The sequence below is a fragment of the Psammomys obesus genome, unplaced genomic scaffold, assembly GCF_907164565.1.
Source record: "Psammomys obesus unplaced genomic scaffold, mPsaObe1.curated_primary_1811, whole genome shotgun sequence".
Taxonomy (NCBI): Eukaryota; Metazoa; Chordata; class Mammalia; order Rodentia; family Muridae; genus Psammomys; species Psammomys obesus.
In genome coordinates this window covers 3,997-14,772 of record NW_026595835.1, presented here as the reverse complement: position 1 = coordinate 14,772, position 10,776 = coordinate 3,997, and the positions used below count along the sequence as shown (strand labels likewise).

The following is a 10,776-nucleotide window of genomic DNA, read 5'->3' as shown; positions in this document are numbered from 1 at the left end:
TCTACTCTGAAGGGTAGATTGAGGCATACATTGAATTTCCCAAATGCCCTTTCTCACACAGGAGTGCATCTGATTTTAATCATATGCATGCTTCACTGTGCATAGGCATAAAATGCCAAGCTATGGGTATTCTTCATGAAAATTCACTTGAAGAACAAAGTTTGCCTGACAGCACTGTGCATGCCCTGAAATCAACTTAAGGCCAGACCATTTCTATTCTATGGGATGCCTACCTGGGCAATAGACTTGCATAGAACCTGTCATCTAGGGTGAGGATACTTACAGTCTTATTCAGAGTGGAGTCTACATATAGCCAGTGCAGGAGTGCAACAGGAGGGTCTGAGGAGCTAGGTGCCTTGTTTGAAGAGGGGTATGTGTGAATAGTGTACACAGGGAAAGGAATCAGGCTGGCTGGTGCACCATTACTAGAGGGGGGATGTACACCCTAACCCAAATGAGGTCACAGACTCCTAATCTATACCTGAGGCCTGCTTGCTTCCTATGTGTTTATGGAATTGCACACATATCTGCATGGGGCTCTTACCTGGAGTGATTAGTGGGTGACATTCCTGGGAAAAGAGGCTGCAGAGCTAGCAAGAGGTGGTTAAATCTCAGCAAAGGGCATAGGTTTTGCTCCAGCCACAGAATTAAAGGACTCACGTGGGAACTAAGGCAGGATTCAAATATTGCAGTTAAGGTAGTAGTTTCACTGAACGCTAACCCTTCTTTAGAAGAATCCACCCTTGCTGCTTAAGGCTTTCTCTCTTTTGGTATCCAGGCAAGTGAGGTCTTCCAGAACTTCCTGAAGTCACAGCTCATGATGGAAGAGTCCATCCTGCAGTCAGATAAAGCCCTCACGGATGAACAGAAAGCCAGGGCAGGTACAGAGGAGGGCTCAGCTGTCAAAGTGTCCCTGTAAAGCCCTTGACTGGTGGATAGGAAGATCCCTAAACAAAGAGGCCCCCCCGCACCCTCTTCTAGATCTGAAAACCATGATTGGGGCTGGTGCTGCATGTCCAGCCAGTCAGTACATTTCTATCACTCATGGAATCAATGCCTGCTGATGGAAAGTTGCAGACAGTCCTTATGTGGAAATCAGCTTGGTCTCTGAGATCAGAAGGGTAGCTCTCAGCTCTGACTCTCCTCTCTTTCTTCTCTAAAACCTTTGTGGGACAGAGGAGAGGGCCAAGAAGGAAGCGGCTGAGAGGGAGACGAAGCTAATGATGCAGAAACAGAAGGAGCACAAGGAGGCAATGGATGCGCACATCAGAAGCCTGTCAGAAAACATTTCCCAGCTAGAGAACAAGATGCAGAGGGAAAAGGACAACTATCTGAGAGAGCAGGAGAGGGTGCTGGATCACAAGATGAAGGTGAGGATGGCAGGGGTGGCTACGTGATAGACCGCAGCTTTTCCAACAAGAAAGAAAAGTTTGACACTGTCAAGAAAATCATGATCTTAGAGTGAACCTCAATGATCATGAAAAACCTCATCTCTACCTTGATCCCAGTGAAGCCCTTAAGTTTAGGACACATCACTTTCTGTAGTGTTAGTAAACTAAAGAATGTCAGAGTGAAAAAATAATCTCCTGGAGCTGCTCTTGAATGCTTTAGAGCAGTCTCATTTTACTCTACCTGAAAAAGATCTCAGCCTGCTACTCCAAGGATTCTTGGCACAACAATCAAGGCTATTCAGTGATCAAATTAGTCAGGATAGGAATCCAAAGCTCTGAGCCCTGCAGCATGTGTCCAGAGCCGGCTGCAGAATTAGAGTACATTGCAGTCTCTCTCCCAACACAGAGCTTAACAGCTCTGCTCTCAGAGGCCACAGCTGGTAACCACCATTTGTTAGACAAATGGGGTCAGCTTAGCGCAAAGACACTGAGATTCAATGAGAGTTAGACCCCTGGCCCTCCCAGAGGGCATTGTGCTTTACTCCATAACTTCAGGGCCGTGAACTCCCCTTCCTCCCGGAGAGAGAATCATCAACAAATCTCAGCCATAGTGTGGCTACGCTCACTCTTGAGGTACAACGTGAGGTTTTGGAAAAAGTTGTCAAATTCTCTTTTTTATAAATGGAGGGAACATGTATACACACCCTCAGCTGCTAAAGCTGTTAGGGTGAGTTACAAGTAATGTATATTCTTGAAAAAATGGACTCTCTGTTTTTGTTAGGCCTTAAGAGAACTACTTCTTGAAGGAGTTGAGGAGAAATTCGACGATTTAAGAAGAGAAATAAAGCTAATGGAGGAAGAGATTGAAGCCACGAAAAGCAGCCCAACTCAAAATATTCTTGATATCGCCGGTAATATATTCGCCGAAGCACTTCCCATGCTGTGTAAAATAGGGATGAAGATGCTCAGCAATTATGTAGCAGGCAAAGACCCCAGTCAAACACAGTACTAAGGCCTCCTGTGTGATTGCAACACTGTTATATATACCTTCATAGTGCTTATGTTATCAAGGATCCATTCAATAGCAGTTTCAAATTAAAGAATGATCAAAGGACGTCAGAGACCAACAGGTCCTCCACCAAAAAAGTAGAAATTCAACTATAATTTTATTATGTAAGTAGAAATTCTTCATGAAAATGATTTAGCTAAGGTACAAAGTCAAATAGTCCACCCATTATATCAAATAGTCTCCCCAACATTAGTGCCTAAACACAATCTGGACCAATACAACAAGAAATATGCCGAAGTGAATAGGAACAAGCCTTTTAGATCTCTACTTGACAGATAACTAAGGAAAGCTGCGAGCAGGAGAAATAGTCTTCCCCAGGGAAGAGCACACCAACTGACTGTCCAGCAGCACATGGTCAGCCCTGAAAACATACACACAGGTTACAGTCGTGTACAGACTGAGCACCTTATGTTTAAGAATATATATATATATATGTATTTGCATATGCATTTACGTATGCTGTAACAATTAATGAAAAAGGGCCATCAATTTGAAAGAGACTAGTGTGGGGTTTATTGGGACGGTTTGGAGGTATGAAAGGAAAGGGAGAAAAGTTGTAATTGTAATTGCAAAAATTAAAACGGTTAAAAAGGTAAATGTTTGCAGCTCCTAATTCAGTTCTGTGCGTTGTTTATCACAAGCATTGGTGAGAAAAGACTACCAACCACATTTTTAATGGGCGTAAATGTGAAAAATGTATGCTTTGGTTATATAAAATCCTGCAAAGTATAATGAAGAGGCTCATATTTTATTTGTATTTTGAGCAAGAAAGAAGCAAGCATTTGGCACAACAGGAGTTGGGTAGAACTCAATGTAGACAGTGTCTCATATTTGGTGGTGAGGAGGGATGTGTTGGAACTCTTGATCAAAATTTAGCATGCATGTAGTTCTAACCTGGATGATCCATATCTAGGAATTTCTCACATCATTTCATTTATCCAAGCGAAAATGACATCTGTAGTGATAGGTGTGCCACAGGATTATTGTCTTGTCAAAAGCCTGGGACAACTTTCATACTCCTCTGTTGGCTCTTGATGAACGTGAACGAAGAGGGATGGTCTACATCAAGCCAAACCAGTGGGGACCACTCTTCATACCGACAGGGAAATCATTCAGGAGTGACCGTAGCTGAAGAACGATACACAGCACTGCGTAAGAGCTGCACTGACTTAAGAAACTAGTGAGGTTTTGGCTGTATCATTATCAATGTCTAGTCAAATGCAAAGTAAACTTGTATTCATGACTACCGCAGAGGTGGCCATGGGTATCTTAGGTAGGCTAGAAGAGGACTACTAACTTTACGTAGCTGTTCTTTGAGTCTTTCACTTCCCATGAATTTATCATCCGTTCAAATATTTCTTCAAAATGACAGACATCAAGAATGCAGACACACAGAATGAGAGCATTCATGCCAGGATGGAAGTCTTTAAAATGACTAGAAACAGCTTGAGTTAGCCCATCAGGAGGCAGAAGGTTTGTGGCGTGCCTCTCCTTTTATTCTCTTTCAGGCCTCTACTGAAACTTGAAATTCTAATTCCCATCCTACTGCACAATATATGGCAACCTGTGATACTGGCTACAATGACCTTTAAATTCACCCCCACACCATTTATAAAGACGATAGAGCAAGAGACATTGTTTTCTTTCGTGTCAACTCAATACATTAAGAATTGTTTTTCAGATATATAATGCTTAAGACTGTTATGGGAGAATGACAGTCAAATAATTTCCACTCTCGGAAGTGTTCTCTTGCCTGTGAGCTTTTGCAGGCATCAGCACACGCACACACACACACACACACACACACACACACACACACACACACACACTTTTATCACACACCTTTGACTGACCCAGGTTTCCACCCCATGTCCTTTATTTGTGAGTTTGCTTTTCCATCTCCTAATTTCCAGAGATAAAATGAGGTGGTCTTCCTCTCTGCTGCTATTGTGCCAGAGTGTCACAGTTAATGTCTATCTATTTCTATAACTTTGAAAACCATAACCCCTGTGTCCAATTTTTTTTCCTGCTCTTCCTTGGTTTCAAGTGTTGGTCGTAGTTATCATCACATCTTTGTGTATGAATGTGTGGGTGCAAGTGTGGGTGTGGTCCACGTGAGGGTGTACATGTGGGCGTTGGGGAGAGGGGGGGTGCTTGAGGGGGTAGTGGTGGTATGTTTGTGTTCCTATGATACTGTGTATGTGTGTGTGTGCGTCATGGCGAACTTTTGGAGGTTATAAAGCTGTGGGTTCCAGTCTTTGCCTTTCACCTTGATTAAAGCAGGATCTTGTTTGGGGGCTGCATGTACTGAGTAGCTGACCTGTGAGCTTCTAGGGCTCTGTCTCTGCCTTCCAACTTGCTGATGAAACATGGGAATCACAGGCATGTTCCTCTGAGACTGATTTACAGGGGTCGTGGGATCTAAGGCAGGGTCCTGAAGCTTGCAAATGTAAGCAAGGTGTACTGAAACCACCAAACTAGACCACTCCATGGGTAGAAAGAAGAGATTATTGGATAAACTGTCCAGCTGCTTCAGAGAATAGAGAACAGCTTGGTGGGAAAAGTCTTGTCAGGCTTTTTTTTTTCTTTTTAATCCACCTTACATCCCAATCCTAACCCCCTCCCTCCTCTCCTCCCAGTCTCACTCTCTCTCTCTCTCCCTCAACCCCTCTCCCCTATTCCTGAGATAAGGAGAGCCCCTCTGCACACAGCTCAGATGATTGAGTCACCTCAGGACTGAGTGTATTCTCTTCCCTGTGGCCTGGAGAGGCAGCTCCATGGAGTATGATAGGGGGTGATCCGAAAGCAGGCAACAGAGCCCATGTCAGAGACCGGTCCAGTTCCCCTTACTAAGAAACCCCCATGAAGTCTGAGCCGCCCATCTGCTACATCTGTGTAAGGGGTCTAACTCCAGCTATGCATGGTCATTGGTTGGTGCTCCAATTTCCATGAGCCCTCTGGGCCCTCGTTACTTGACTCTATTGGTCTTCTTATGGAGCTCCTGGCACCTTCAGATTCTTCTATCCTTGTCCGACTTTTCCTCAAGACTCCCTGCACTTCAACCCAATATTTGTCTGCAAGTCTCAGTGTCTGTTTTGATCTGCTGTTGGGTGAAGCCTCACCTAGATATGTTAGGACAGATATGCTAGGCTCCTGTCTTGTTAGCTTTCTTCAGCCATTCCACTGTATTCTATTTCCTCTTCTGAGTGAGATTGGTGCCTTCTTACTACTTACCTTCTTTGGGTCTGTCTATCCTGTCAGTTTTAGCAGGGCAGGTAGCTGCAGGAGGTGGTATTTGGGTGGTACTAGAGACACTTTGTTGTTGGGGGTGGAGAAGAGAAGTAGTTATTGTCCTCACAAACAGAAACTCTTGTTCTATGTGTGAGTCACAGTCCTTTTAGGGATCAACCAACCTTTCACAGGATCACCTAAGACCATTTGAATATCAAATATTTCCATTGTAATCCATAATAGTTGCAAAACTACGGTTTTGAAGTAGCAACAACAATAATTTTACGTTTGGGGATCACCACAACACAAGGAACTGTATTAGAGGATCATAGCATCAGAAATGTTGAGAATTACTGTCTTAGAGAATTCTGGGGAATGCCTAGTTTAGGTCTCTCCTCATCTGATAACAACTCTTCTCTCCACCTGGTAAGAATCTGGCATGGTTTGGGCCCATGCATCGTCTTAGAACATTGTAAGCAGCACTGGCATTTTTAGATCTTGCTTTGCTTTCCAGCCATATGTAGATAAGGATGACAGTAGTCCTCTGGCTACACCCAGCTGAGTAGGGACTGGATGGGAGGGGGAAAGAGGAGTTGTCTTCAATACTTGTCCAAAGCAGGGGCCCAAGCCTGCAGGCAATGGTAGGAATCCTGAGAAAAGTCCATCAGAAGCATCTCTTTTACTGACTATTAGGTTATTTCATTAATTTTCCCCTGAAAGAACTTGAACAGACAAGGAGCAGTCATTATACAAACAGTATGTTGTGAAGAGCCTGAACATAAAAGACTCAATTTGTCACTGGCCTCCATCTAATATGTGACCTAAAACTTACCCCGGCTTCAGAAAAAAAAAATGTGTTTATACTTATAGGAAACCTTATCATTTCTGAGAATGGCCACAAAATGTGCCAACCCTGAAACCAGCCAGAACGGTCAAAACGACCTTTGTCCTCGTGGCTACTAAAACAGTTACACGTTGTCATTAGGGTAACCAAAACAATTATTCCAGATGTTTGAAGCTTGTCTCTAACCAATTACTATGTAACAAGCTCGCTCTTGCAAAATGTCACCCAGTCATGTGACTGCCAAGTCTGGAAGTCCCTTCCCCTTGCTAAAAACCCTATAAAACCTAGCTTCTTTCTAGGCTCAGGGCTCCTAGCCTCTGACTGCTGTGACCGCTCATGCTGAGAGTCCAAGCTTAAGCCTGAATAAAGGCTCTTTGCTTTTGCATACAATTTCTGACTCTTAGTCTTGTTGGTGGTCTTTTGGGGTCTTGTGGACTTGGCACAACAGTTGCAGCCTGCTACTTGAGACAAAGCTGCAGCCATCTTTGTATTTAGTTTCCGTTTTGTTTCTAAGGTGAAATTAAGTTCAACATCTTAAACTTTTGAACTCTGCTTCCTGGAAGCGGTTGTTCATAGCTGGCACTAGCAGACTCTGCCAGAGGGTCGAGCTGACCTTATATTTTACTATGGTTCAATAGTGTTATAACTCGTGCTTTATTATCATCTATTCACTTGGCTACACTCTGGTTGCACCCTTCTTTTCTACACACTTCGCTACACTTTGGATGTGCTCCAGAAGACCCTAAACCCTGCCCTCACTCACCTCACTTAGGAGTAATCAATTTAAAGGTTAGCTGATAGCACTTTGTGTAGTTAGCCAAACTGTGTTCCTCCCCTGCCCCACGTCTATTGCATTTGGTTCTTTGTCTAAAAAGCTATGAGAACCTGCAGATGTCACAGTTAGGCTCCGAGTTCCTTTCTGTTCCCCTGGTCTGACCAGTCTTTGGGTTGCATTCACTATTCAGTAAACCATCCATATCTAACTGAGACATGAGTCTGAGCAGTTTGTGAAGCTATTCTTAACTAGAACAAGTATGGGTATCAGTGGGAGGAAGGAGGGCATCCTCAGCGATGGGCACTAGACAGAAGAGCTTGAGTTTTAGAGGTCATGCTAACCCACAGGTGAACTTGTCAGACCAGGGGTCCAGAGCTTGTCTGAGTTGTGACAGATGGATCCATGTCTCAACTCTGTGAAGTTTAGTTATTGTTGGTATGTAAGGATGACCCAATGTGGACTCACCCACTGTGGGCCAAGGGCCTATGAGCGAAAGCCTTTAGAATACTTAAGCTCTTGGATAAATGGTGTGGGTAATACGAGTTGTAGAGTGTGGAGGAAGGACACGATTTTTATGTTTTGGAAGAAGATGTCTGTCAGAAGAAAATGAGGAAAGGTAAGTAGTCACAGAGTTAGGTTTGATCCAGGACAGGTAAATATCCCAACAGAACAGATAAATATCCCATGCATTAACTGAATGGAGCTAAGGAAAGAGGGGGCTCAGAGCATGGCCCGGATGCAAGTTATGGTGAGAAGTAGGAGGTAAGGGGACTTCAGAAACATGAGTCTTAATAAGTCCATTAGCCCTTCCACATTTTTCTAGGGACTGGGTGTGGTAGAGAATGCATCACTGTACCCCTAAAGCCCTTAAAACTAACTTAGCATCTTTATATCTAGGATATCCAAATATGGGCAAAATTGCATTTATGAGGTGGGAACAGTCTTAGCCACAAGAAAGTGTCTACCCATCCTGAGAGAATGTTTATCATAGGAAGAAGATATTTGTGTTTTGTTTTTTTCCTTAGGGGGCATATGCATGAAATACATCTGCCTACCCACACTCAATATTCCCACCAAAATTGGTGTGGGTTGAAGGAAGGGAAGGATCTCAATGCCCTCTCTGAGAGGTTTGGAAGCCAGTGAAACCTCCTTGGGTGATAGCCTTAAGAAGAGCAGAACGGCTGTGGTGTACAAAAGTAGTTTGAAGTGGTACAGAGATAATAAATCAATGTGAAAAGACTTGTGAATTGCTATCAAGAGGGGTTTTATTCAAGTGTCAGGGGAGATATAGAAGGACTCTAATGTAATTCCGTGTTGTTTTCATTGCTGACTTATGGAGCAGAATCTCTCAAGCCTTATGAATGAATGGCATCTGAGAGGAGAGCAGAAGAAAGTTGGGGAACTTCCAGTCAAATTTGGGCAAAAGTTCTTAATTTTGACTAAGTAGATCCTTTTCCTTTGGATTCTGAACAAAAATAACTTAAAAAAAGGACTGAGTATGAACTATCAGACAAGAACCATTTGATAAACTTAGACGTTTATCAAGTTTATCAGGTGTTTTAAGAAAGAATAAGGTTGCTTTCTGCTTGCATAGAACTAGAGAGAGGCTATTAACTATGTAGAAATTAAAAACATTGGCTAAGTTGAGGAATAAAAATAACTCTTAAATAAAAATGTGTAACTAGGTTATATTGTAATTCCAGAAAATGGGGAGATATATTTCATGATCCTCTTAAGGGTTTGTTAAGTATCATTATTAAAAAGCTAAGAATAGGCAGGGCAGGGCAAGATGGCGGCGCTGGGAGGACTCTCATTCTGAGGAGCAGCACAGCAGGATTGGCACAGTGACCAGCAATCAGAACTCGCGGCCATAAAACACAAGTGATTGTGTTTCCCAGGTGAGAGGATACCCAAAGGTGGGGGATTCAATCAGCTTTAACCCACCTGGCTAAACCGCAGAAGAGATCCTGGTACCGCCAGGCGCTTGGTCACCAGCCCAGAGCCACACGCCAGTGTGCTCTGGTTGTGGTCCCAGATGGAACTGTGGGCCCAGAACACCATAGACTGGATTTCCCAGTTGAGAGATAACCCCACGGATCAGGAAATGATTGGGACCGACCTTAGCTCACCCAGACATCCCCTGGAAAAGACTCGGGTTCCGCAGGCGCCCCAAGACCAGCCCAGACCCAGAGCCGGGACCCAGGTGCCTGCACGGAGCCCTGCCTGCATGCCTGATTTGCCGCCTCAGATAGAACTGTGGGCACCAGGGCACCAGGCACCAGAGACTGCATTTCAATGGCAGGTGCAAACCCACAAGGAGGGAAACGGCTGGTCTGATCTCAGAGCTCTCAGCGACACCCCCACCCCGAAAAGAACTAGGGAAAATTACCCAGTTTAGGCAGCAGCCAAGGCTCTGAACGGCCAGAAAGGCAGAGCCACAAGCAGGCATCTGTGCCTGTGGGTTCTACTCGCCACCCCAGACAGAACAGAGGTTTCCAAAGCAAAGACTGCATGTGTCTGGCAGGAGGAAACCCCCAGCGGAGGGGATCATCAGCTCTAACGCTTAGGACACCCAGCACCAAAACACTTCCTGGATTCAGGCAGACTCTAGGTTCTAATGCAGGCAGGAGCGCTGTGCTCAGCCGCCATTATTGAGTTCCCCTAGGGCACTGGGACACACAGCTGCATCCTCAGACCTACAAAAGCCAGAGAGCCATTATAGCAGCCCTCAGATACTGTGCCAAGGATCAACCAGTTATCCCTAGCTAGACTGTCAAACTGTGGGAATCCCTGATACTTCAAGAGGGCTGCACCCACAGCGTCTGGATCAGAGCAGTGTCTGCAGCCGCCATCCCAGACAGGGACACACAGCTTCTGGTCCAGAGTGAGGCACCCAGCCTCCAGACCAGAGCAGCGCCCCCAGGCGCCAACTCAACCTAGGTGCACATTCTCCAGGTCCAGAGCAGAGCATTCAGCCTCTGGCCCAGAGACTTGCTGAGTGCACCTCTCACTTTCCTGGACAGAACTGTGTGCCCAAGGATAACAGACTGAGTTTCCCTGTTGGGAGAAAACCCCACAGCTAGGGAATCAGCAGGTTCTTCAAGAGGACTGTACCTGGAAATTTAGTGAGCAGCAGGACACTAAATTTATAACAAGAAACCCAGCAGTGGGGCAGCTGTCTTGAGAACTTCTATGGGTAAGAGGAGATCCCCCCTGCCTAACATAGACCACACCTACTACTCAGGGTTATAAACCTGAGGTGAGCAGTGGCAACTCCTGAGAAACACTGGCCATACAGTGACCATAACCAAAAAGCAGAGGAGGACTCCTTCAGGAAAAATCATCTTCCAGCCAAGGGGATTCTCCCTACCCCAGGACTCCAGGAAGCACAGAAACTAACAGCCAACACCTAAATCAGCCCAATGGGTAGAGGTCAGCGTAAAAGCTCAACCAACAAAAGACAGAG

The 10,776-nt window shown here is 44.9% G+C and overlaps 1 protein-coding gene across 1 annotated transcript; it reads left to right on the top strand.

Moving 5' to 3' along the window:
- The first annotated feature begins 30 nt into the window (after positions 1-30).
- LOC129685900 (guanylate-binding protein 7-like) lies at positions 31-3,057 on the top strand. Its single transcript, XM_055619422.1, has 3 exons — positions 31-881; positions 1,177-1,370; positions 2,173-3,057. Exons 1-3 carry the CDS (start codon positions 818-820, stop codon positions 2,401-2,403), a joined length of 489 nt encoding a protein of 162 aa, XP_055475397.1. The 5' UTR covers positions 31-817; the 3' UTR covers positions 2,404-3,057.
- Positions 3,058-10,776: the final 7,719 nt, after the last annotated feature.

Coding starts and splice junctions, on each gene's coding strand:
- LOC129685900 (XM_055619422.1), top strand. CDS start 818: ATGATGGAAGAGTCCATCCTGCAGTCAGATAAAGCCCTCACGGATGAA. Junction 882..1,176: donor TGAACAGAAAGCCAGGGCAG/GTACAGAGGAGG, acceptor TTTGTGGGACAG/AGGAGAGGGCCAAGAAGGAA. Junction 1,371..2,172: donor TGCTGGATCACAAGATGAAG/GTGAGGATGGCA, acceptor TGTTTTTGTTAG/GCCTTAAGAGAACTACTTCT.